The sequence below is a fragment of the Spea bombifrons genome, chromosome 12 (genome assembly GCF_027358695.1).
Source record: "Spea bombifrons isolate aSpeBom1 chromosome 12, aSpeBom1.2.pri, whole genome shotgun sequence".
In the NCBI taxonomy this organism is placed as follows: domain Eukaryota; kingdom Metazoa; phylum Chordata; class Amphibia; order Anura; family Pelobatidae; genus Spea; species Spea bombifrons.
In genome coordinates, this window is record NC_071098.1 from 3055469 (window position 1) to 3082414 (window position 26946).

The 26946-nt window shown below is 43.4% G+C and overlaps 2 protein-coding genes and 1 non-coding gene across 4 annotated transcripts; 2 read left to right on the forward strand and 1 right to left on the reverse strand.

The window, feature by feature from the left end:
• Positions 1–483: 483 nt before the first annotated feature.
• Positions 484–20061, reverse strand: DRAXIN (dorsal inhibitory axon guidance protein). The gene is made up of 7 exons (XM_053451825.1): positions 19949–20061; positions 6878–7332; positions 3548–3735; positions 1774–1885; positions 1599–1661; positions 1172–1261; positions 484–691 (listed from the first exon to the last, which is right to left on the reverse strand). Exons 2-7 carry the CDS (start codon positions 7317–7319, stop codon positions 579–581), a joined length of 1008 nt encoding a protein of 335 aa, XP_053307800.1. The 5' UTR covers positions 7320–7332; positions 19949–20061; the 3' UTR covers positions 484–578.
• Positions 7667–7739, forward strand: TRNAF-GAA (transfer RNA phenylalanine (anticodon GAA)). Its single transcript has one exon. It is a non-coding gene; the product is annotated as a tRNA-Phe (tRNA).
• Positions 20062–22772: 2711 nt separating the features above from the next.
• MAD2L2 (mitotic arrest deficient 2 like 2) lies at positions 22773–26602 on the forward strand. 2 transcript variants are annotated; one of them, XM_053451832.1, is made up of 9 exons: positions 22773–22845; positions 23433–23478; positions 23975–24093; positions 24510–24581; positions 25080–25180; positions 25265–25359; positions 25746–25819; positions 26134–26226; positions 26533–26602. In XM_053451832.1, the coding sequence occupies exons 2-9, from the start codon at positions 23439–23441 to the stop codon at positions 26572–26574; spliced, it is 636 nt and encodes a 211-aa protein (XP_053307807.1). In that variant the 5' UTR covers positions 22773–22845; positions 23433–23438; the 3' UTR covers positions 26575–26602. The 2 variants fall into 2 exon arrangements, with proteins under 2 accessions (XP_053307807.1, XP_053307808.1); XM_053451833.1 differs by having other exon boundaries at positions 22796–22835.
• The last annotated feature ends 344 nt before the right edge of the window (positions 26603–26946 follow it).

Below are 26946 nucleotides of genomic sequence, written 5' to 3' on the forward strand. Positions count from 1 at the left end.
GAGCTGCCTCTTGCCTATTCTCCCCGCTGTGTGCTTTTCCCCCCAGTGTGTGATGATTGGTATCCCTGCTTGACTGCAGGTGACTCAATTAAATGTATCTTTAAATAATGACAAGTCAAGGTTTCCATGACGACCGGTAATAGAGCCATTAGGGTGACACATTTGATGAGCCGCTACATAGACTCTTCACAATGGATTATTAAAGGCTTAATACTTCAAGGGGTCTCAGGGGTCCTTTAGAAAGTTCCCAGGTACGGCGATAACCCCAACAACCAGCGGCTGGATACACGCGAGCACACGGCGCGCTTCTATATACAGTAAAGGCTTCTGTGTAGCGTGTGGCCACGCGTGTCCAGCTGGCAGCCGCTCACCTCAGCCACTGGCCTTAAAGTGACAGGATTGTTAATATTTCCGCAGTCCTGATTACGGGATTACGGAATTGTTTGATTTTTGGGGGGCATTTAAATTGAAGGCTGCGATCTTGGCGTTCTAAGTCCCATCATCCCTGTTAGTAGATTTCTGATGTGTCGCAGGCCGAGTTCCTCTCACAATCTGGTTCACACGCGTTGGAAAATCCTTTACACGGAGATAAACGATCCCTGATCTTTGTTGATCGATTCGGGATCCACGCAGCGCCCCTTCTTTCTGGTCACTCTCTGATTACGATGAAATTTGGCGTAACAACGGAGACCTGCGCAAGAAATAAAAAAAAGTGCGAAAAGAGGTAACGTTTAAATAAACGGCTTGGGACGTAGGAAAGATTTGCATCATGGATAATTTTTTTCAGACTCTGATCACCCTGAGCCAGCCAATCACACGTATGCTATCTGCACACTAGAGTTTTGTTAAAATACATGTGATTGGCTGCCGCCATTCATACTGTTTTCAATGGGAGTGCTATACTGAACACCTACAGGAAGTGTACATACGGATGCTTCCTGCCTACACTTCCTGGTTTCAGGGGGAGGAGTTAAATGGGTCAGACTGTTTCTTTATAAATTTGTGTTTGTCCATCGGGGGATCCGGGTAATTATTGTGTCCCTCCATTATTTTCAGAGGGCATAGTGAGTTAGAAGCTTAGAAAAGAGACCTCTTAGAACTCATTCTCAAGCCGGTGAACTTTACCCCCTACTACCTGACCAATGGCGGGCAGGCCTCGGCATCCACATACCTTCGGTACACATACAGTCGTCATAACACTTGTTATTAAGTCCTCGATTGTGTGGTTTGCAGAGATGTTCGCGCAGGTCACAGCACGACCCTGAAACGACACGGTCATTGTACACGTTACACGCTGTCTCTCTGTTCAGAGCCGGACAGTGTGCCACGTAGGACATGTAACAATGTATCTAGATGTGACATCATCATATACCAAAATTAGTTAATAAGCTAGAATTTGTTACTCTTCAGGAAGTCACACCAGGTCTCGGCAATGACATCATAGAAACCTTTGCAAGTAGGGAACCGAGGCTCATACAGTAGCTCCAGCCCTCATAGAGGAAGCCTAGAATGTCTTCCTAAATAAAATATTTTTTGTATTCATTAGACTCGGCTCCATGCACTCTTGGTTCCGTTCCTATCATATGTTTTCTCCTCACCTGGAAGGCAGTCAAGATGGTGGTCACAAGGCTCTTCTTCAGTCACGTTCACCTTCTGCTTGCCTGTCCAAATGATACAAAACACTCTGTTTTACATCGCTGTCCAAAAACATTATCACGTCGGATTCCATAGACGGCGCTCCGTCAGAAAAGGTCAGATTCATTGTATTGTCACCTTTCTTTTTTGGCGATGGCCACGTGTCAGGTTTCATGTCTTCGTAGTCTGTCCAGTCAAAAAGGCCCATGTCCAGAGTGGGCGTCACATCTCCCCCTTTCTTTGATTGAGGCTACAAGGAAGAAGTACAAAGTCTTAGCAAAGGTTTGGGTCACTTTGCTCATAAAATGTAGATGTTTTTCTGGATATCAAAGAAAGAAACAGCGAGGTAAGAGTGAGCGGTGACACTGCAGAAATGGAGAGGAAGAGGGGGATGGGGAAAGAGGAAGAGAAGAAGAAGTGAGGAAGAGGGAGAGGGAGAGTATGTGTGTATGTATGTGAGTATGGTATTAGAGTGGGTGTGTGTGAGTGGACGGTGTTGGTGTGTGTGTATGTGTGTGCGGGGGTTTGCGAGTGTATGGCGTCAGCAGATGTGTGGGTGAATGGTGTTAGCATTCATGTCAGTGTAGGGTGCACCCCTGGCAGAGGGGGAGAGTGTGTGTGTGTATGTATGCGTGCATGTACAGTATGTGTGTCAGAGTACAGCATTAGAGCGAGTATACGTGTTGGTATGTGTGTGTTATTTACAGAGGGGGAGAAATACTGCACCCAGGTGCCACTAACCCTAGACTTACCCCCTAGGCCATTCCCTGACAATGTTTTTAACCGCGCCCCCCCCTTCTAATGCTTCCTTTCATAATGAGGCAATTATATAGCGCTGCAGAACGCGATGGAGCTATATAAACCAGTAAACAATAATGATTAATAACGCGATGACGTGCAGGTTGTGGCCGCATTGTGTAGTTTTTCTTATGAAATCTTCCCGCGATGGATCTCGTTTTGCTGGCGGAATTTTTATGAATCTCTGAGCCGTTCTGCTCACAGCGGGAGATATTTTTTATTATAACGTCTATGTAAATTTCTCAATTTTTTGAAATAATATTTTTAAATCAGCCGAAGCAAAAAAAAAAATAAAAAAAAATAAATGCCTTATAAATAGTTTTTGTTCCCGGCTGAGCGTTCCGGGGGTGTTTTTTTTTTTGTAAGTGATACAGATTTTATAACATTTCTACTACTTGACATTTGATGATTTTAATTTAGAATTCTCGGGAATTTGTCCATCAGATCGGTAAACATGATATTCCTCGAATCAACTCAATAAACCTTCTAATGAGAGGAAAAAACACAGACAGATGGGATCAGCCGACACGCTGAGAACGGAAGCAAAAAACAACAACAAATAAATAAGGTTTTTTCATTTTATTTCTTAAAGGTATCGGCCCCATAAAGATACAGCCTGGAGTGACTTACTCAGCATTAACCCTCTGGGTGCCAACACATTATAGCCATCATCTAATATTTTTGATGGTTTATAATCACTGCAGGATTTTTTAAATTAAATTGTGCTAATATATATATATATATTTAAAAAAAAATAACGTATGCTATATTACATTACATTTATTTGTATAGCGCCAGCAGATTCCGTAGCGCTGTATACAGGAGGGATGGATAAACATACATGGGATAGACATATGGCTCCTGAATCTAAGACGAGACCAACGACTGATTAAGGTTTGAGTCTTTACAGCAGGAGAAACGGGCAGACTAGACGGGGGCCGAATGGGGCCGATCTGCCAGCAGGTTCTATGTTTCTATGTAACGTTTTGGAAACATATTTAAAAGAAAAATCTTAAAACCATTCATTGTTACTATTTTCAGGGATTAAAATAATTCGATTTGCACGGAAGAACTTGATGAGGAGCCACCCGAGGCTACATGAATATTATTTTACCCGCGTGCGATGTGACGTCTCCAGCGCAGCTGTGGGCTTCCCATTAACAGCCATTGGGTGGGCTGTGCTGAGAGGGTACGCGGGGCCGGGGGCGCTGGGAGATACCCCCACATGAGACAGGTGGGTGGCCATCTTAAAGCTTAGATCTTCCTTCAAAAGGCCACTGGGTTCCGCTTCAAAGCTTCTCCCTGCAAACATACGAGATTAAAAAGTGAACCGGTTTCAACATATTTGCATTATATTTTTTTATACTCTAAGCATAAATTAATTTCCTATTCTCCGTATCTGCATGCTTATTCCTCCCCAATAAGTCATCTCTCCCCTTGTTAAGTTGTTGATTGTAACTGATTGGTCCAGGCAGCCTTTGTAAGGAGGGGAGAGGAATTTAATTAGAAAATCCTAATTTTGCCACTTTACGCCACAAATCTCAAACTAAATATCCCTCTAATGCAAACGACTTGTGATTTTTAAATGAATTATTTTAGTTTGGCCTAAAAGAAGCAAAAACTAACATTGCGCCTTAAATAAACAAACTATTCCCTACAAGATATAAAACTGCGGACATGGATTTGGTGTTTTACAAATTGTGTTGCCTGTAATGGGGCAGGTCGGTTACCCGAGCCTCCGGCGGGACGCTTGCTATGTTTATCAGCAATTAAAACATATCGGTTGGCACGGATTTAATGGAATCCATTTATCTAAATTACAGAACCCCCCCCACCCCCCGACGACCGTTCCTGTTTAGAAATTCACAGGCAGCATTACCCGAGGAATGAGAAACGCGTCTCGCGGGTCATCTTGGGCAGAGCGGTCCGCTTCCGCTCTGTTATTCCCACCGGTAATTCCAAGCGTCGGGTAATAAGCCCGGCTCCGGTTAATATTCCTTCAATGCGTCTCCGGCTTCCCAACTGCTCCCCGTGTATCATATTAATTACGGCTGTTTGCGAAGCTGAGACATTTCCGTAGAGGAATTATGTTTCTAATATCAGCCGGGGGGGGGGGATGTAGTCAGTCTAGAGGCGAGAAAGAGTTCGGGGAGGGCGAAGAGTTTACCCGATCGAATAATCGCCCCCGTGAGGATCCTAAATCTTTGAAGCCGGAGAGAGCGGTATTAGCGGGAATCTCCGAAAGCTTTATCTGCGGGATTCAATCCTTCTGTAGCTTCGGAAATCGCCCTTCCAAATAACTCCAAGCATCCCGGTCAATATACGACCGGAACGCCAAATGATAGACGTTATCTCATTAACATCCCGGCTCCAGCTACCCGGAGCCCTCCTTTTTGGGGATGCGGGTAGGTGGTCCGCTACACCCGGAGTTTCTTCGCGGTGACCCGGAGACCCCGGAAAAGTGACGGCTGACCCAGAGACTCTGGGTGAAACCCGGGGCGTTCCCAGGCATGCCTGTTAACCATGATTTATTATCCGCGTAATAACGCTCCAGCGTTTGATTAAGTTTTTGTTGTATATCCATCGAAAGCTAATTTTCTTTGTTCCCCTTTTTTCTGTTTTTTAGTCCTCTGGGCTATGCTGTAAGGACTGTGGAGCCGGCGGCGGGTGAGTCTGCCCCGTTTTAGGCTTAGGACAACACCAAACGTAAATATCTATAGTGCTCTTGCGATGTTTAGTTCCGTATTTTGCCTGCGCGGCCGGCATTCCAATGGAATTTTTATTTGATGTTTTTTGATTTATTATATTGAAATGTCGCCGGAGACCAGGACGGCGCGCATGTTATATTAGCGATATTAGTATCTCTGTTAGATTAAACCGTAAAGCGCCGACTTGGTGACATTTCCAGTTCTTGTGCAATAATCGAGCTGCGTGAGCTGCGATCGCCCACGAGGGACGTCTAAAGAACAGAGAGGGTTTTTTTACTGTAATTCTTGGGAAATGCATTAAGAATTGAAATCCGCTTATCTTAGTTATAATTGCGATGCCGGAAGGACTCCCTGGATAATATCGATCCACAAAGGGTAGGGTTCCAGGGATTTTTTCGGTGTTGGGATGAATGCAGGCACGGACTGGTCATCGGGCTCACCGGGCATGTGACCGCCGGGCTGGTGGGTGATAGGGCTGCATATTTACTAATCGGGTGCTGCGGTGTGGATACAGAGTGTGGCTACCCATATATGACACTCGGCGGCCGCTGGCCTTAAAGTGCCAGGACCACTTACTCATCCTCAATCTGGCTCGGGAGGGGAAAATGGCCGATATGGAATCTTCTGCATTCGTATATGAAGTCTATAGCTCGACAGAATGACGTTTCAAGCCTCGAGTTCTAGACCACAATTTGCTCCGTTAATAATTGATCAGTAAAATTCTACCAAAGCGAATTCTCTTGAACTCAGCGCCAGACCCGCGGGCGGCTCGGCTGAGCTCGGTTTTACCCATAAGGAGCCGCTAGGTAAAGCCGAACGGGAACGAATGAAGTTTTCCGCAAAAGTAAGAAGAAAATCAGCACTTTTCACGCCTCTAATGCAGTAAATTCTAAATTTTCCACGGGCAGGGCCGGCCGAAGACTTAACGCCGCCTGGGGCGAAGTTTAAAACGCCGCCCCCCCCCCCCCGCCGAGGGGGGGGGGCGGGGTTCATTTTAAACTTCGCCGAAGCCATAATCTAGGATCCCCCCCCCGGTACTTACCTTTAAACAGTCTTGCGGCGAGTCTCCCTGCTCTGCCACGGTGCCGGCTTGTAATGCTGAGCGCAGGAAATTGACGTCACTTCCGGCGCTCTGCATTACAAGCCGGCACCGGGACCGAACAGGGAGACTCGCCGCAGAGGAGAGAGAGAGGGGCGCCGAGCGGGTAAGCGAAAACCACTCGGTGCCCCTCTCTCTCCTCCGCTTCAAAAAAAAAAAAAAAAAAAAAGCGCTTGGGGCGGCAAAGTGCCGCCCCTTCTAAAGTGCCGCCTGGGGCAATTGCCCCAGTCTGCCCCATTATAGGGCCGGCCCTGTCCACGGGTGTAAAAAAATAAAATAAAAAGATAATTTCCTACAACCCGAATAAACACGCATGCCTTTTGTTAACAAGATAATGATAGCAGCGACATGTGAGGTGAGGTGCTGCTCCTGACCTCCTGAAATCTCACGCTATCAGTCCATAGCGTGAAAATTTCAAATTTTAATCAAATTAAAGAAAAACGGAACGTTTGCAGCAAAGATGCGATAATTCCAGGAAAGCGGAGCAGTAACTCACTGTGATTATTGTTTCTCCTTAATGACGGTGAAGTTAGTGTTTCATCTACTAAATTGTCGTAAGGATTAAGTGAGATTTCGCACTATTCTAATGTATTAAGTACGATGTCAAAAAATAAAATAAAAAGAAACAAATGCATACCTCTGTGATGTCTCCCCCGATCTTTGTTATTGGACCTCTTGTGTTCTCGGTTATGTTTCTTTCCCTTTGATTGGGCTCCCGGGGGTTGATTGTTCCTCTGATTGTATGGAAAATCGAAACTCTGGAATTCTTCTCTGCCCTGCTTTAGGGCACTTGGTGGCAGCGCCTCAGCGGCCCCCCACTGGGGTGGTGAGCCATTGCCTCCTTCTGCTGGTACGAAGGCTGTTGGTGATGGTCCACCAAGAGTCCGATCCTTCTTGGACATCCCTGGCCTCCTGTGAGGCCTCTCTTGAGGCTGGTGGACCCACGACTCATAGTTGTTGGCCTCGGACGTTCTTTTGGGTTTGACTTTCGGATCCAATGTGTTCACGAAACTCAAATGATTGGTGATGACAACCAGAACCAGGCAGAAACAAAAATGGCGTCTGGAAAAGGAAGCCATTCTTCTAAATATCCTTAAAAAAACACAGAAATTACAAAATAAGCAGCTTATTGATGACTTTGATATAATTAATTATAAGGTGCACAGCAAAATGAAAAGTAAGCGAAATAAAGGCGTACGATTGGGTATTTCCTTATGTGAAACACAAATCTGCTATTATGCTAATGGAAATGTTTTTTGGGGGGGTTTCAAAATATTTTGTACATTTCAAAACCTTTTGATAATTTGTTAAATTTATATATATTCTTCTGAAATTGATTTTAATCTCTCCAGTGTCTGCTGAAAATAGTGTGTCCCAGCCAAAGGTCGACGGATGGCCAAAGTGCTCTCCCCTACCTCGTCAGTCAGCCGAAATAGCTCAGTTGGGAGAGCGTTAGACTGAAGATCTAAAGGTCCCTGGTTCGATCCCGGGTTTCGGCAGATTATTTTTTTTGTGACTACAATTTTTACACAAATCCTTGTTTTGAAATATATTAATTTTCCAGCAACTAGGATAATGCTAAATTCTATATATATATAAAAAATACATAAAAAACATGCTTCAATGTGTATATAAGATAGCATCGCACTCCACTCCTCTAAGCTAGAGATCCATAATCCATTAAGAGATAAATCTCCCCAAAATTGGCATTTGGGAACCTACAAAAACTAAGAGGTTTTGCACTCGCTAAGTCATAAATAAAAATATACATATAAATACATTTTGAAATGTCTTAAAATTATAGTTTGAAATTTAAACGTAAAGACATTTAATATAATTACAAATTAAAATATAAAAGTAAAGAAGTAAATATAATTACAAAATGAAATATAAATGCTAATATATAATTAAATATAATATAATTACAACTTGAAACATAAACATAAAGATGTATTTTAATATAGTATATAAATACAATTTTAATATAAATGCAAATATAGTATAAACGCAAACCTGAAAACTAAATGTAAATGTATATTAAAACGTAACATGGTTACCAACTGAAATCTAAATGCAAATAAGAATTTTAATTTAATAAATTTGAAAATGCAAATAAAAAATTAAATATCAAATAATTAAAGATTGAAATCTAAATGTAAATATACTCTAGATTTAAATATAATTAGAATATATATTCCGTAGCGCTGTACAATGTGTTATTATTTATTGATTTATATAGCGCCACCATATTCCGTAGCGCTGTACAATGTGTTCTTATTTATTGATTTATATAGCACCACCATATTCCGTAGCGCTGTACAATGTGTTCTTATTTATTGATTTATATAGCGCCACCATATTCCGTAGTGCTGTAGAATGTTACATATTATTGTCCAACCTTTGGACTTGTGTGGGTAATATGTTCTCAATGTCTACGAGAGGCAGTCAAGGACACCGGTCGGGTAAATGATTATCTTGGTCTTGGTCTTTGTCTCTCAGCCCTTTAAAGTGATTCAGAAAAGCAACGTTCTAACAAGCATGCGAAGGGTTAATTTTGAGCTTTGAGCTGCACAAGCTTTTTCGGAGGGCAGGTGCATAATACCTTTTTTTCAATTGTTGGTCGGCAGATATATTTAAAAGGACTCCGTCACCTTAAATTGCACCATATGCAAATCAACTCCCCCAACGGAGAGAATTAATTTGCATATGGAGCCGAATGATGACTTAGAGACTTAAGGAAATTTCCACGTTTTTTTTTTTAATTTATGGTGAGTTTATGGACATATAAAGCTTTATTTAAAGCAGCAGAGGCCCTTTACATATTTTTCATTTAACACTTTCAGTACTGGAGGCGTGTATGGCTTGGACACCCCTCGGCAACGCTTTGCGTTGGCCTTTTTTGAGTATGTCGGCGAGCAAACACTTGTCGCTGGAACTCGTAGGGTTAATACGGCTTTTCTCGTGATTCGAAGCAGAAATTAGACCCCTCGGCCCGCGGCCTCCTCTTGTTGTGACACGATCCTGTCCTGTTCTAGTGAGACGTGTAACACAAGCCGGGCGAGATCTCCATCTTTTCTCTCCTTACGGTTCTGCATCCTCCTGCTGTTATCCCCCAGGGCAAATCTGAAAAGGGGGTATTTATGTCAAAGTGCCTTCTACCTGAACCCTTGGATTAAATTTTAATCAGTATCCGTCCACCGCTTCGCTGTACTTAATCAAAGCGGAAACAGGAGACGAGAAGACAAAGCATCAAATGCGTAAAATTCATGATTTCATTTTAATCGATCCATGAAAAAAACCCACTAATGAGGTTTCGTGGTCAGAAGAAGAATAAAAAAAAAGACGTTGGCAATCGTAAAGTTCTATTACTGAGCCCAATCAGCCGGTGACGGTTAGTAACTGGCAAATACTGGGTATAGTCGCTTAAAAGGACACAATTATTAATCATTGTTCTCTATAGCGCCATCATATTCCACAGCGTAGTACACAAACCATTTTGAATCTAAGCTTATGTCTGCTAGCAAAACTGCATAGCTAGTGTATGGATCAAAAACATGTATTCCTCCCCCACCTCTTTTAGCTCCATAAAAATAGGGTAAAAAAGGGATTTTTATATAAATTGTAGTACTGTTAAAAAGATGTTAAGAAACAGGAGAACGAGGAATGTTTACAAGCAGAGGCCGCAATAAATCTCTGCCGGCAGATACCGGCAGCACGAGGGGCTCCAGCGCTCAATGAAAAGGGATGGGTTGGTATGAAGTATAGCGTCTGCTGGCAGGAACATGCATGGGCACAATCTGCCGAGATGCGCTGCGCTCCGTATTCACATGCAAATGACACTAATTAATCATGTTGATGTTTCCTTTTCATTTATTTTCTTCCAATTTATTCCTTCCCTGCTGCTAGAAATTTTTGGAGAGGGAGGGGAGCCCCCCACCGGTGCTCCCCAACGTAAAGCTGCTTGTGCCAGGTTTGTACATCTGCCGCGGTCACCGTCGGCTCGCCGCCCAGCTGGTGCCAACGTGGCATCTTGGTAGCCACATCAGATCACGTTGGCTACTGTATCCGACGTTCGCACAATTCCTTACTCTGCTTTGGGCTGCTATATCGTCGCGTGTCATCCTTTAATCAAACGTTGCAAGCAGCAGAGCATCTGATTAACAATATCAAGTTATCATTGTTTCTGCTTCCATTAACCCCTTCAGGGCAATGGCTTGTCCTTAAACCCTTTAAAACCAATGCATTGTGCACCCGTACATGTACAGGCTTTGTCATGAAGGGGTTAATAATCTGTGTAAGTGGGACTGGCGCTGCGGCACGAGGACCTCTTATAAGTCCCATCGCCCTTTATGTTCTAGGTGGGCAAGTGACTGGAAGCTGTATAGAATAGAAGAACCCGCCATAGCAGGTACCCAGAGAGGAGCTTTGAAGATGGGAACCCAGCTCACCTTCAATCATCTGAGGCCATATTATCATCCTGGGATGGGAGAATTTGAACTTGAGGAAATTACTGAGAGGGTGGTAGATAAGTGGAACAGCCTCCCAGCAGAAGTGGTAGAGGGTTATACAGTGAGGGTATTAAACATGCATGGGATAGACATACGGCTCCTGAATCTAAGACGAGACCAACTCATAATGAAGGTTTGAGTCGTTACAGCAGGAGAAACGGGCGACTAGACGGGGGCCCAATGGGGCCGATCTGCAGGCAGGTTCTGGGTTTAGAACGTTGGGGTATGTTTAAGACTAAAAAAAATGACTGTTTATAGGAATACATAAAGCGCTATGTTTCTATGTAAGTAGCTGCCAGGTGATTAGCAGGAATGGTCCTTTATATATAAGAGCGACGCGAGGTCCACTCTCTACGAAGTCATTATTATGGAGAGCTACAATACCGTCACAGGGAGACGGAACCGACAACTACTCGCTTTCCCAATTCTTTACAGGGCTGGCCAAATCTACTCCTTAGGGGGCCGGATAAAGTGCGGCGCTCAGCAGATTGCTTCCAGATCCACCACGTCGGTTGATTAATTAGACATTAATTAGAGAATTCCTGAGAGTGAGACGTGACACCAACATCCAGGGAATGGAGAGAACGGATTAACTGGAATTAGACCCATTCTAGCCTAGAAATCTATGCTATGGAACACTGGCCGAAGGGCTGACACTCCATGCCGGAGTACTTAAAGGCACAGATACCCTGCCATGCAAGGGGCGCCATATTATAATTAATGATAATATACACACAGTGCTGGTACGTAATACTAACTTAACTCTTTCAACATTGAAAATCAGTACACCACAGACAGGGTTAACTAGTCTAACGAAGCCCCTCTGATAGATATGTAGCCATGTGTAATACGAAACACCTACACACGCTCTACTCTTGCCTAATAAGGGGTCCCTCCATCACAGATGTGGGGGTCTCTAACCCTCACGGGTTTATCCATCAGCTCTTTCTAGCTCATCAAGTCCCATTCATCAACCCCCCCAACTCTATTACTAATTAATCCTCTTTCTATCACCACCTCTCGCTTTAAACACCCACACAAGCCTCCCCGATCCCCGCATCCCGACACCCTTCCATTCATCTTCCTCCCTTACTAATTAACTGTCTCTCATTAATCACAGATCATCCTCCGTCTGTCCAACTAATTGCGTATCTATATTAAAACTATCCGCAGATATAAATACATCGTAACTATGGAACCTCCGCATAAAAGCCTGTTAACCCTATCCGTGACATGGCTCCTGTATATAATAACACAATTATATGAAGAATGTAAAAGGACGATGAGAATGTAGATGTATAGATCAAGAGGAAAGGGGGTTTTTCTTGGCTCCTCCACTTTGTGACGCTTCCACGCATGCATAAGGATTACTAGAATGGAAAATAATGAATTTGCATATGGCGCCAAATGGAGCCAGTCATATACAATGTTCTCTCTTGATCAATACCCTTGCGGTTCTTGGAGGTCTCGTTGGTGTGTGTCCAACATCCCCAACGTAGACGATGTTTAGGCGACAGGGGTCTGTTTGAATATAAAGACACCAGAGCTTGGTCCAGTATGAAAGGGATGGCTATCCCAGGGGTCTGGCTGGCTAGCTTCCTCTTTATTCTCCTTCTTCATTATTCCCCTTTCCATAAATTGGACCTGCGCAGCCTCGTTAAGAGTTGTCACCATGACATACATTCCGAAACCATAGTGTTTTGTATAAATCAGACCTCGGGGGCTCTGGATGTTTATCATGTTATTATCCCGATGGAAACTCTCCGGCTCTACATAAATTTTCGAGACCAGATTCTTGGCAGGACCGAGGACTTCATAGGGAGCTTGAATTAAAGTCTCATTAAACATCAAAGATATATTCGCCGTCTTCTCCGCATGCTGGCTTCGCTCAGCAGTGGCTTCATTGTCACTTTCTGGACCCAATATTAAAGGAGATATTTTGGGAGGTGGGGGGGGAACGCTTTAAGAAAGCTTTGGCTCTGATGATGATGCAGCTGTGAGGCAAGAAAGAAACTCACGGCTTTTCTTAAAGTTCCATTTGTTTCATTCTTCCCACCGTCCACAGGATCTTATCCAAGGGATTGGGAGGACATGGGAAGGCGACCCATGCAGAGAAGACGAAGAGCACAAGTGGAAAGGAGGCTTTCTTTATCTGAAGATCGAGGCGCCGGTGCTTCTTTCTCCACGCGAAGAAGCGGGGAGGAGACCAAAAACATGCTGGAGAAGAACCACGGTGGAAATCGGACCACGAAATCTTCTGACGAGAAAGTCTGCCCCTTTCTTCATCCCTTGGCTGAACCCTACAGGGAGGCTGGGTCATCTGGGTGCCATGAGGGGCTACTGAAGTCTTTAGGAAGATAAGGGGCTGAAGGGCACCACCGCCAACCCCACTGGCAATCCGGGAATCTTCTGGGATCCGGCTCCGGGGTGGCATTTCCAGCGATCATTTAAAAAATATATATCCATATCCGTGTCAGAGCTCCGATGTTGTAATAGAAAACTCAAAAACCCCACACAATCATCACGTGCATTACTGGAATCATGGAAAGGGGGTTTTCACCATACGCAATCACACACCCAGCAGAGGTGCCACAGACACCTTCAATGATTTCTAAAGGTCACAGCAGAAAGTGATCATGGATTCTATCGGGGAAGAATCACTTGGTGCCTCAAAACCGTTTCATTCACACCTTTCAGTACCATGGACAGTACAGAGGATCTGCCGATAGAAACATAGAACCATACATTTCATCTATACATTCCATTTCTGACCCTCTACTGGGGGGTTATTACTGTATACAGCGCTGGGGGTTATATTACTGTATACAGCGCTGGGGGGTTATATTACTGTATACAGCGCTGGGGGTTATATTACTGTATACAGCGCTAGGGGGTTATTACTGTATACAGTGCTGGGGGTTATATTACTGTATACAGCGCTGGGGGGTTATATTACTGTATACAGCGCTGGGGGTTATATTACTGTATACAGCGCTGGGGGTTATATTACTGTATACAGCGCTGGGGGGTTATATTACTGTATACAGCGCTGGGGGTTATATTACTGTATACAGCGCTGGGGGTTATATTACTGTATACAGCGCTGGGGTTATATTACTGTATACAGCGCTGGGGGTTATATTACTGTATACAGTGCTGGGGGTTATATTACTGTATACAGCGCTGGGGGTTATATTACTGTATACAGTGCTGGGGGTTGTATTACTGTATACAGTGCTGGGGGTTTTATTACTGTATACAGCGCTGGGGGTTATATTACTGTATACAGCGCTGGGGGTTATATTACTGTATACAGCGCTGGGGGGTTATATTACTGTATACAGCGCTGGGGGGTTATATTACTGTATACAGCGCTGGGGGGTTATATTACTGTATACAGCGCTGGGGGAGTTATATTACTGTATACAGCGCTGGGGGTTATATTACTGTATACAGCGCTGGGGGCTATTACTGTATACAGCGCTGGGGGTTATATTACTGTATACAGCGCTGGGTTATATTACTGTATACAGCGCTGGGGGTTATATTACTGTATACAGCGCTGGGGGCTATTACTGTATACAGCGCTGGGGGTTATATTACTGTATACAGCGCTGGGTTATATTACTTTCCCCCGTTTTATCTGTGTGACTGCTGTGCAGTTGTATTTGCTTTATACATAACCCTTAGAATTGCCCCTTTCACGGGGTCGCTGTCTATTCCAGACAGAGATTTTCTATCGCTGGGATGAATGTTAAATATCGCATACATAATTCCTTAACATTAAGCTACACGGCCAAGCCTCGTTAGCTAACAACCCAGGCAAAGACCCCGCCAGCTCCCTCGTCATGTTAGCTGATTAGGGTCTCATTTTTACTGCCTATTACTTGCTAATAGATACAGGATAGTGATTTCCCCCCCAAACTGAAGCCCCTGTAGCCAGCTTGTTTAATTCATGGCCCGTAATTATCTGCTACCCATAAAACAGTGAACTGTCAGTCAGGGCACCTTCCTCGCTCACTGATTACCTCACGGCATAATCGGATCAGGTTCCCGATGTATAAGACGCTCATACGGGTTGGAGAGAAAGTCCTGATTTATTCAGATGGTGGAGCTCAGGAATAAGGATTTTACCCTGAAACTCCAAAGGGTTAAACGTGAGCCAAGACCCTTCGAGGACATTAAGCCCGATAACCCCCAACATACCCTCTGAACGAAACGGAAGACCCCTTAAATCTAATCCTTCTAACAGACCTTTGCAAAGATTGTATTGCGTTTACTCACTAATGATGATGACCAGATGGTTCTCATAACGGTACTTGACTTTTCAGGAGTTTAAGGTTTTATTGAATGAAGTCACCTGTATCAAAGCAGGGATTCCAGCTGTGATATAGAAGTGAGAAAAGCACCAATTGGGATGCTCAGATATCAAGAAATCAGAAAAAGATATGAAGGAGTCGACCCCAAACTGTGTGACCCCGAGAATTGGCCTATTCATGCCGAGACCCTGAGGCTCAGTGAGTCCACCCGTTGACCCTGAGAAACTCCATATTCAAATCTTTGACCAACCCATTCATTGAAAGACCCACAGAAACTGCCCATCCCCCACGCATATGCTCATTCAACATGGCAATCTGATCATCCTCCCATATGGATCTCCATATTTACCCCAAGAATCTACCCTAGGACGGTGCTGCTTGGGTTACTTAGCCCGCCACTTCTCGGTCAAGAACCAAGCTCCTCTGGAGTGAAACAGCATGGAATTTTGATGGCATTTCACTGACATTTTGGAGCCTCTCCTCCACTCAAGTTCATGGCAACCTCGCCACTTATAATGGAAACATGTCTGGACCGTGTGGGTCGGGAGGTTTAATCATCGTCGTCGTCTTCCTTAAAAAAGCAAACGATTTTCAGGAAGCCTGTGAGGTCCAAACATGTAATAATTCTGCCATAATTAAACAGCGACATAAAAATGATGAATAGTTGGTAAACTCTCCAGTTCCTGGCTTCGGGACTCTACTATTGAGCAGCTCCATGAGGCGTCTTGTTCATTTCTGGGACCTCTATGGGGTTGGAGGGGAGAGACGTCTATCGGGCTGTCTCAGCTGCTTAAACGCTTTTATTAAAAAACTATTTAAATGTATCAGTTGTTATAACAGAACAAAGCCTGGGAATATGTTTCGGACAGAGTCCCTTAATGCCCCCCCCAACTCATCCCTCCCAATTACCATACCATAAAAAAAAACAAATCAAAAATCTGCATTTGAATAATTCACGGGAAAACGTCCACATCCCACGCAGATGATAAATTGCAGAGTAATTAGAAGTCTGCAGCTGGGATGGATGTCCCGATAACACATGGCCCGCGATGGACCACCCAGCGCGGCAGACGTTTAAAGGACAATGACATCAAACCGCGGGAAGGCTTTAACCCCTTAAGGACAATGGGCGGTCCCTAAACCCATTGAAAACAATGCATTTTGAGCCCGTACATGTACGGGCTTTGTCATTAAGGGGTTAAAGACCGAATGACCAGCCAAGGTCCTCCCAGACAATTATTTGGAAACAGAACGTGTCTGAGCGGCTCGCTCTGTAACATTCGCTAAACAATGTATCCCACCAGCGCGACATATAAATAACACAATAATGTTTTAAAGGTGCGGTTCCACCTGTCCTGCTCAATTTAACATTTTTATAACACTAGAACCACAATTCCTCGTACCGCTAAATATGGAATCCCTTCCCAGAAATACTTCTTCAATCAAATAAAATCTCACCTTGCTCATAAGTTTTGCCGGGAACTCATAATTGTCATGTGTGACACTGTTGCCATGGAGACTGAACGCGCTCCATAGAAATTCCTGTTTTTATCTGATTAGACCTTCAGGAGAAAGAAGGCTAATGGCAGATCTGCCAAGGTTTTTTTTTGCTTATTGTTTTGTCGACGTGAAAAAGAATTGTTAGAATTTTAATAATTTTCTAAATATATATATAATTTTTTATTTATTATTAAATAAAACTTTATTTAAAAAATATATATTTGTACCTAGTTAAATGATGGGTAGAAGAGGACGGGTGAAAGGTTAAGGTATTTATCAGCAGTTATCTTGGAAAGATTTGTTTCGATATTTAATAATAAACTTGTAGAATACGGTTCCTTTACAAAAATCGGAAGATTTTGTACGATAAATCGCGTCCATTCCATTAAATAAAGAAATTGTGTTTATGAACCTGAGGAATATTCTCTAATATAACAACTGTCTGGAGTTGAGTGGACTCTTTGGATTCATATTTAGTAAGGATCATAAAGTGTGGTCTTCTCCTGCAAGAAGAAGCTCACCGAAGTTGGTCCATCATAATGTACAGTGAAGTGACGCATAAAACTCACTGTTTAGTGAATAGATCCCTCTCTTGGAGCTTGGAGTCGCTGATATCCAACAGTAACTTCTCCATCAGGATCCCCAGTAGACAATGAGTTGGAAAAAAGAGAGCAACACCGAGGGGATCCAGGAGAAAATGATGGTCCTGAGAATAATGATCCAGAGAGACCTTCTTCTTACAGGATCTATGTCTCTTCTACAAGCTTTCTGCACATCACGGCGCACGCACTTTCTGAGAGCTGACGATTCGCACCCTCACACTGAATCAAGTTCTATGCGTTCTAAAAACTATTCTCCTAAGTATTAGGTTTACATATTTAATGCCATAGAACATAGAACATTTCTATATAGTATCTGTATACATTCATCATTCTAAACCATGTGCTTAGAACCCACCACTGGAGATGATTTCGAGAGATTCCGCAAAAGCCAAACTAAGAAAAGTTTTGTATATTGACGTAAAATGCAAATTATCTGTTTACTTTGTGATGTGCTGTATAAAGCACCCCTATGCTGGGGGGGCATACCTAACCCCCTCGCTCTCATTTCCTATAACATACAATAAAACTGAACAAAGACTTATTATTATTTTTTTTTAAATAGCACAAGGAGCCAATCACTGACTGGTACATAGGGCCTGGTGATTCTCATTGGCCAAATCGACTACAAACCCCTTACACCCCCACATGAGATTCTAAATTTATTTAAATATAATATACATTTATTAAAAGTTTTTGTTATGCAGTTTTAGTGTCTTTTATTTTGATTGCTTTATCGTGGTAAATTTGGAATTTTTACATTTTGTTTAATATCGTGCCGAATTTCTCCAATGGGGGAGCTGCCAATATTAATGCACAACGTCCTCGCCGTTTGTGTAAAAAATAATGCATAATGGAGTCTCCAAGGCACAAAACCCCAATTTAATATACATATTCTATAATGAGGGGTTATCCTAAAAAGTTATATTTATCACATAGAAACATAGAATCTGCCGGCAGATCGGCCCCATCCGGCCCCCGGCTAGTCGCCCGTTTCTCCCGCTGTAAAGACTCAAACCTTAATCAGCCGTATGTCTATCCCATGCATGTTTAACCCCTTAATGACAAAGCCCGTACATGTACTGGCTCAAAATGCATTGTTTTCCATGAGTTTAGGGACCGCCCATTGTCCTTAAGGGGTTAATACCCTCACTATATGTTTAAATGCCCCTTACTGTACCCCCAAACAGCAGAATACGAGGTCCCTTTCATGCACACCAACATATATACCGGTACACATCAAACAGGTTAACTGAAAACAATATCTATGCATTTTCTATAATGTATAGATTGGGGGGGGTCATATTAAAGGAAACTCAGCCTTTCCAGGGAAGCCCGTAGCGTGTATTATATATTTATGAGATCGCTCGCCCCTGGCTGTGTTTCTTTAATCTGAGTTCTGAGAGGGGAGTCGGAGTCTGTCTGGAGTCAGGAGTCCTCATTCTTCTAAATTCTCGGTATCGACGCATTATACGGTGTTATAGTAATTAAATCAATCGCAGGCAAGACCCGGCGCGGGAATGTAATTAGTGGTAATTACCGTAAGAGCGATAATATAATAAAACAACAAAAAAATTCTAGCTAATTGTATTATTAACATACATTCTCCTAATGGGGGATTCTAATGAAAAGGGGGGGCTATGTGTGTTTTTAAAATATCACTGCATTATTATACTTGGATTATTCACTGACTTTCTAAGCAGGGGAAGGGGGTTTAAGGTCACTGATAAAAAAGCTGAGTTAAGCATTTTGGGGGCAAGAAGAAGGATAACAATGAATTGTGCTGATTTGAAAGGGTGGTACCCATATACAGTGTAAATTACGGTAAATATTATTTATTTTATAAAAAGAATGTTGCAGTAAATATTTTTTGTTTCTTTATAATAATCTTTGCAGTAAATATGATTATTTGTTTATAATATTTTTTTGCAGTAAATATTATTTAATTTTTGTTGTAATGCATTTTTGGAATAAACATTTTTAATATACTGTGTAACAAATATAATTTATGATATTTTTTGTGACATGATGTATCAAGTTCATCACATGATGTGTCAAGTTACATCACTTTCAATAAAAAAAATATATATATATTTTTTTTGTAAATTGTAAATTACTTTATGAATTTGATGGTTATGAATGATGAAAGTAAGAATGTGGAACATTGCATTTGGACCAAGGATCTGTCTTTTCCATAGCTTTCTAGTTATCCTCTAGAAGGATGCTCAATGATTAGAAGCCTCCAACATTTGGAATCCTTAATCCAAGTTCTTGTCCCCATTTAAAGTACCATTTATTTGGGCTCACAGAGCATGTTGGAGGTGTGAGGGTCAGAAGGAGACTAGAAAGTGTTTTAGGAAGATGTGGACAGAATAATCCTGCCAGCATTAACTGTTAGAAAAGAGACAATAATAGGATTTGTGGGAGCAGCAGCCTCCTCCTCCTCCCAGCCCCTGTACAAGACACAGAAGCCAAAGGAGAAGGAGGATGGGATCGAAATAAAAAGGAGATTACATAGGAAATAAGTAAAATCTATAAAACAGGAGAGTGAACTGAATATTAAACTCAAAGACTGGGGTGATGATGGCTTTACATGGAAGGAACAGAGTTACCTCTGAGAATGAAGGGGCAAATTCAAGTGGGGGTGCAGGAGACACAGAGATTGGGGAGCTAGTGGTGGGGAGTCATGTTAATAACAGATTAAAGTCATGGGAAGCGGAGAGTAGGGGGACCAGGGAAGGTCCTGCTGAATGGACATTGAATCCAGGTGTAGGTTACTCACCCAGCAGCTGCTGATGTGGCAGGGGCAGCCAGGGGCAGCCAGGGGCAGCTAGGGGCAGCTAGGGGTGGCTGTACCTGTCTTCTCTCCTCTCCTCCAAATCTGCTACAGCAGCAGCCAAGGCATGAGAGTGAAAGTGGAGGGGAGGGGCAGGAGGGGAGGGGCAGGATACGGAGGCAAGGGGGGCTTCTTTCATCCAAAATGTGACCAGGTGCAATAAAACATGGGGGGGGGGAGCAGTTGGCAGGGGGTAATTAGACATATAGATATATATTTATATATATATTGTACCAATTTAATATTATGTTTGATGTTATTCCACTGATTGTAACTGCGCTATGGAATCAGCTGGCGCTATAAATCAATGTAATATATACATTATATAATGTCCACATTACAGACACATATACATGCTGCTCATAATCTGATCAGAGTTTTGGGGCTGTGGATGTCGTTTTTGCGTTAAAGATTTGGATAAATCTTGTGAGGTGCGATAATTAAAAAGGTGATAGCACTAAGCAGGTGATAATAGCGGCCCCCCGGCCAGCGCTCTCTACCTCCCCAGTAAAAAGAGTCAGAAGCCGTTAACAAAGACAGACAGACGGGGGATTCAGCATTTACCGGAGAAACAAAAGATCCCGCAGCTCCTTCTGCAAACCTTCGGCACACAAACCCCGACTTCCATCCACTTGCTCTTCTCCTACTCCCTTGACAACCGGTAGCCCGTGGCTAGCTGACACTGAACATCTGTTACATTTTAGGGATGGCCCAATGGCTAGAGGCTACTATGTGATATCCAGAGATAGCCCCAAACTTTGATTACGCAGACCAGTGTGGACTATAAACCCCATCATGCTCAACCAGACACCAGATATGCATGGTCACACCACCCCTCGCTGCAGAGCCAAAAGGCGGCGTATCCCCCTATTACCCACTCCAATTCCTAATCCGCAATCCCTTATTCCTCCCCGTCATGTCTTTGTCTATACAAAGTGCAGGTCAGCGGAATCAGCTGTTAAAACATCTGGATTGTGACCCAGTGACCTGCTTCAGACCCTTGTGATTGACAGTTCACAATACCAGGGTCTCAGCCCTGGGCTACTGGGCCGTGACAATTAACATCTGTAGCGCAAGACACAGCAAGGATGGGGAGGCTTAGTGTGATGGGAGTCTTTGGTCACAATATTATCATCCAACCCAAGTCAAATCTTCTTTTATTATTCAGATACCAGTGTGTATGACAAGTAATGGCCACATTGGTGACTTTTGCAGGACGGTGCTGTCTAAGGATGATAGGAATTGTTGTGTAGTTGTTTGCATGAAGGCTCCCCATTGTTACAAGATAATAACCAAACCTGGGAATTCTCAGGGTTTGACTCTTAGTCTCAGGGTTTTGCCCCATCTCAGGGTGACGGGGCAGATTCTCGGGGTCACACAGTCCGGAGCCGACTCCTTCCTATTCTTATATATAGGATTCCCAATTGGTGCTTTTGCTCCCTGTGTGTTATGGTTGATATCCCTGCTTGAATGCAGGTGACTCCATTAAGTGTATCTTTAAATAATGACAAGTCAAAGTTCCCACGGGGGCCGGTATTAGAGCCATTGGGGTAACGCTTTTAATGAGTCGCTACGTAGAATGCTGTTAAAGGGTTAATATTTAAAGAGTCTCCAGATCCGCTCAATTACTAAGGGTCATGTACGTTTAAATGATCGGCCAATATTTATTGAATGAGTGCAGACCTGAACACACTGGATATAAAATGATTTTTTTTAGTAACAGACTCGCACGTCGGGGCGGAATTACATGTTTTCCCAAATCGCTGATCGTTTTTTTTTTTGCTCCAATTTGCTGCCCCCGTTACCATCTGTTTCGCCGCTATCTGCTCTATGTAAACGCACACTCAGCGCTTTTTCCCTACGTGTAGATTTGAAGCAGTCGGACTCCACGCCGGATCTACTAACAAACTCTTTATGTTTCCAAATATAACCCAAACATCCCGCGAGGTCTCATGCGCGGCCTCAGACCCTTCTCTCTAACCCTTTTCTCATTGTCTTCTTCCTCTTCCCCTCCCTGCCCTTCTCTCTCCCATTATTTCCTCCTTTGTTGTCGTCGTCACGGCTTTTAGTAACTAGGTTCATTTATTAAGATCTTTGGGTTTTAGTCAATATTTTTATTATTGTTTTTGAGATACTTCAGCATGATGGGCAGTTAGACCCGGCCGGGCTCGCAGCAGGCCAACAATTGTGCCCTATTGCGGGGTAATGGTGTAACTAAGTGGGGCATATAGAAGAATAATGTATTTTATTTACCCGTTTAATTTATAAAGCCGTTTCCTGCTGTTTCTATACACATTATCGGGGCTTTTAGGGCTGTAGAACCCTGCGATCCCCTCATACCCAGCAAACATTCTGACCTCCTAGGAAAGAGGGGCATCAGGGGAGGAAACAGGGGCATCGTGGGATAGAAAACGGGGCACAGGATAGGAAAGCCAGGGGCAAGGGTGTTTGGGACCAAAAGTGGGAGTCCCTTCTAAATTTCTGAAAATATTTTCAGTTTTTTTTTTTCCATCGTTTTTTGTGCTATTTGTGCAGAAAAATCCTATATATTTGGTCCCGGATATTGTTTAAGAAGCTCCGGGCGGTCCGGGCATCACTGATGTCTCTCATTCACGGGACAGCCGGGAAATAACGGAGATTAAACCCAATTCCCCAAATAATAAAGCGCTTTATTCACGAAGCGCAGTCACAGAGCGCTCCGCCTGCTGAGGGGGCTGCTCGCTGTCACGTGACTACGGGATACAGGCTGGTGAGCGCTAGGACCCAGCGCAAGTCCCAGCGGTGACGTCATCTTCCCTGCGACAGGAAGTTAGCGGGGATAGAGAGACGTGCAGTGAGTGCAGGTAACGGGGGTCCGGGATACCGGGTGTGATGTACGTGGGTATAGTGCAAGCCCGCAGTGTGTCACCGAGTGTATGGTGCAAACGCAAAACGTGCCACCCAGGGCATAGGAGCGAGCCCAAGACGTCAGGGTGCAGGATACGCTCAAAATATGTCACCTAGGCTATAGGGACGAGCCCAATGCATGCCACCCGGGGCATAGGGACGAGCCCAATGCATGCCACCCGGGGCATAGGGACGAGCCCAATGCATGCCACCCGGGGCATAGGGACGAGCCCAATGCATGCCACAGGGGGCATAGGGACGAGCCCAATGCATGCCACCCGGGGCATAGGGACGAGCCCAATGCATGCCACCCGGGGCATAGGGACGAGCCCAATGCATGCCACCCGGGGCATAGGGGTGAGCCCAATGCATGCCACCCGGGGCATAGGGGTGAGCCCAAGGCATGCCACCCGGGGCATAGGATGAGTGTACAGTGCATACACAATAAATGTCACCCAGGGTATAGTGCAAGGCCAACGACAAACATGTAATGCACATGCTTAAATATTATTTTTTACATAGGAAACGTGTCCTCTATCCTCAGATCACCATGACTACTCTGACACGCCAAGATTTGAACTTTGGACAAGGTAACGTCAGTAACTGCACCTGTATATCACACTATGCACACGCGTGTGAGCTCTTATTATCTTTTGACCAAAAAGCCCCCCGTGTTGCTGATTTTAAAGTGTTATGCAAATACTTCCCATAAAAAATAGTGAAATAAACATAATTCAGTGTTTATACAATGTATCGATATACAAAGTGTCCACAATGTGCAAAGTGTGCAAAGTATGCAATGCTGCGATGAGACTACATGGAAGAAGAGAATAATCATTTAATGTAAAGCTGCTTATGATGGGATTTTTCTCGCTGTAACGGGAAAGGATTGAAGGGCGATGCAGGAGATTTCTATTTGCAGAAACTGTAAGAAAATACTAAAATTTCATTAGGGCCACAAGCAGCTCTTATCACTGTGAAGGGGCCAATTTGACGGATGCTCATACCTTGGCTGCTTGGCTTGCATACATTGAGGCCACTGATAGCCGATGGGGGTTATGTGACTTTTACCTTCTGTTTCCTTAGTTGTCGCAGACATTTTATGCGAGTTCCTTGAGGTTGCTGTTCATCTTATACTTTACGTACGAGAAGTTTATCCTATTGGGATTTTTCAGAAGAGAAAGAAATACAACGTTCCAGTACAGGTACTCCATGTTAGTTATGATATATTGTCTGTGTGTGTGTACTTTTTAAATTGCAGACAACAAAACCGGGAGTAAGTGTTTATTATATGAATATTATAAGAATATGTCTTTATTATATATACATGAGATTTTAAAGCATTGCTGGTTTTGCAGGGTGCTTTTGTTCTTCTGTTAAATGTGGGTGCATTGTGCAGAGAAATTGGGTCCCTGTGCTCATTCTATCTAATTGTATTTCTTATCACATTTCTTATCACCTTAATTCTTTATATGTTCTTTTTTGCACTGAACTTTTATACCGCAAGTTAGTGATTTTTAAACCTAGCTGATCTTATAGCTTGTATTGCAGGCTGTGGTCATATCATGTCCTTGAATACTAAAGGCACAAACTAAACTTTTTTTTTTTCTTCTTCTTGCAGATGTCCTGTCACCCAGAACTGAATCGCTATATACAGGACACGCTTCACTGTGTCAAACCACTCATTGAGAAGGTGAGATCCTGCACAGGTCTGTCTATTCACTAATAGATGAACCTGCTTAGTCACCTGTATGTATCCGAAGTAAGCGACAGGATCTCAGTGCACTCTGGACACTATGGGGTTAAGATGAATTCATCGGGAACTTGTTGAGATCAGCGTTTACTTGCGGGTTCCAATTTAGTTCAGCTTAAAATCAGACGCTCGTGGGCTTTCTGTACGGATCAGTAGGTTCAGTGTTCAGAAGGCACACGGTTTATTTCATGGCAATTAATTTACTAAGCTGGGTTTCCCAAATTGGGACGAGGTGCCCTGAACCTCATATACGTTTCCAAAGGCCTCATACCGTTCTTGCTTCATGTCTACAAAGCTAATACTTGGTTCAAAAGAACACTTAAATGATGACAGCTGGCATAGCATGGACGGTATGATACTCTGCTGTAATCTAATTATTTTGACACCTGTGTGGGAACCTTTATCTAATCGTCCGCTCTTTTCTTTGTGTAACTATAGAATGATGTGGAGAAAGTGGTGGTGGTTATTCTGGATAAAGAGCACCACCCTGTGGAGAGATTTGTCTTTGAGATTGCACAGCCTCCCCTGCTTTCCATCAGGTAGTCCCCGCTGTGCCCTCTGGTGTTTGCCGGTGACTTCGATGTCTGCTGTATTTTGCATTCTGTTTTTTTCCCCCCGTTTAGTTCTGACTCCCTGCTGTCACATGTTGAGCAGTTACTCCGTGCGTTCATCCTGAAGATAAGCGTGTGTGACGCTGTCCTGGATAATAACCCTCCAGGTATGCTCCTTTCTCTTTGGATAATAACCCTCCATGTATACTTCTTTCTGTAAGAGCCAACAAAAAAAAAAGTTTGCTTTGTAAATCGCTTTAAGCACTGATGGGGGGGGGGGAGCAACTTTGCACGATACAGGCTGAAGTACAGGTACAGGGTTATGGAGCATTTGTGCTGAAACGTGTCTGGATATTAAATCAAGGCTGGAACTCCTCTCGGCTCCTAAATAAAAATAATAGAAACAATCCCTTATTTGAACATTACTGGCTCTTTAAATGTGTCCTATTGGTGTGGGTTCAAGGAGCAGGATCGCTGCCCCGTATCCTGGAAACATCTCCCAGTCCTCATTATTATGTTCCTGTGTGAACTGGGGCCCTTTTGATCTTTGCAGGTTGTACATTCACGCTGCTGGTTCATACAAGAGAAGCGGCTACCAGAAATATGGAAAAGATTCAAGTTATAAAGGTAAGTTACATATGACTATTTCAAGATTAATATGCTGCCTTTAAAGTGACGTAATAGAAAGCCGGCCTTCTGATTGTTTAAAATACATATTTATTGGTTATAGTATTACAAGCATTAAGGGCTCTGTTCCACCTTATCTCCTGAATTTAACCCTTGTAACTAAATGCATCATTAGAAATGCCAGCCATAGTCATCAAAAGCTGCTACAAAGTCTGTACTTCAAATAAAAACACAATCCTACCCCAGGATGACACAGATTTTTTATTGTGCTTTTTTTGTTTGTTTCTCGCGATTCCTGGGCATGATTTCTGCAGGATTTTCCCTGGATCTTGGCCGATGAGCAGGACTTGCACATGCAGGAACCTCGCATGATTCCTCTGAAGACTATGACCTCTGACATATTAAAGGTGAGATGTTCAGGTTGAACGCGCTTACATCTGGTCGAATGCAAGCTTCCGTGTAACCTTAATTTAAATCAGAATGCACACTTGAACGATACGTTCTTTGACTTGATTCCAAAATATGAGATTGGCACGGGGACCCCCTGTAGTTTGGGCAGGGAAGCCTTAACTCTATAGGATTGGAAGTCCATGCTCCTGAGTGACCTCATTTCCTACATATACTGCATATTATTCCCACCTAGTGTATATGTGTATGTAAATATAATGAAGTCACTGTTAATTGACCAGTTGTGCTACTTATTTACAAAACAGATGCAGCTTTATGTAGAAGAACGAGCCCAGAAAAGTACATGACATCAGCCGGGTCCCTGGGAGCCATCAGCCTCCCTGCAGTCTGCAGTCTGTCTGGTCTCGTGGTGCTACAGAAAGCGGCCGAGTCACGCGACTCTAATGTGAATATGTAAGCGGTTGCTGTTTGCCATTTAAGAGCCAGCAGTTGAAGCCAACACTATATTCCAACTGGGAGAAGAGATCTTTCCTGCTGCTCTCCATCTGCCATCATCTTAAGCTTTCATTTCTTCCTTAACATGGATAATATCTTTAAAGACCTGGAACACGACACCAACGTCTGCATTGTACATAACTGTGACCGGTAACACATTACATATTTATTAAGGACATTTTACCCGGAATGACTTTAAATGAAGTTCCAAACTACGAGGAAAG

Excerpts from the sequence above, each read along its gene's own strand:
- DRAXIN (XM_053451825.1), bottom strand. The coding sequence starts at position 7,319 with ATGGCTTCCTTTTCCAGACGCCATTTTTGTTTCTGCCTGGTTCTGGTT. Across the intron at positions 1,886-3,547 it reads AGACGTCACATCGCACGCGG|CCTCAATCAAAGAAAGGGGG; the intron begins GTAAAATAATAT and ends TCTTCCTTGTAG. Across the intron at positions 692-1,171 it reads CGACTGTATGTGTACCGAAG|GTCTCCGTTGTTACGCCAAA; the intron begins GTATGTGGATGC and ends TTTCTTGCGCAG.
- MAD2L2 (XM_053451832.1), top strand. The coding sequence starts at position 23,439 with ATGACTACTCTGACACGCCAAGATTTGAACTTTGGACAAG. Across the intron at positions 23,479-23,974 it reads AGATTTGAACTTTGGACAAG|TTGTCGCAGACATTTTATGC; the intron begins GTAACGTCAGTA and ends CTGTTTCCTTAG. Across the intron at positions 25,360-25,745 it reads CCTGGATAATAACCCTCCAG|GTTGTACATTCACGCTGCTG; the intron begins GTATGCTCCTTT and ends TGATCTTTGCAG.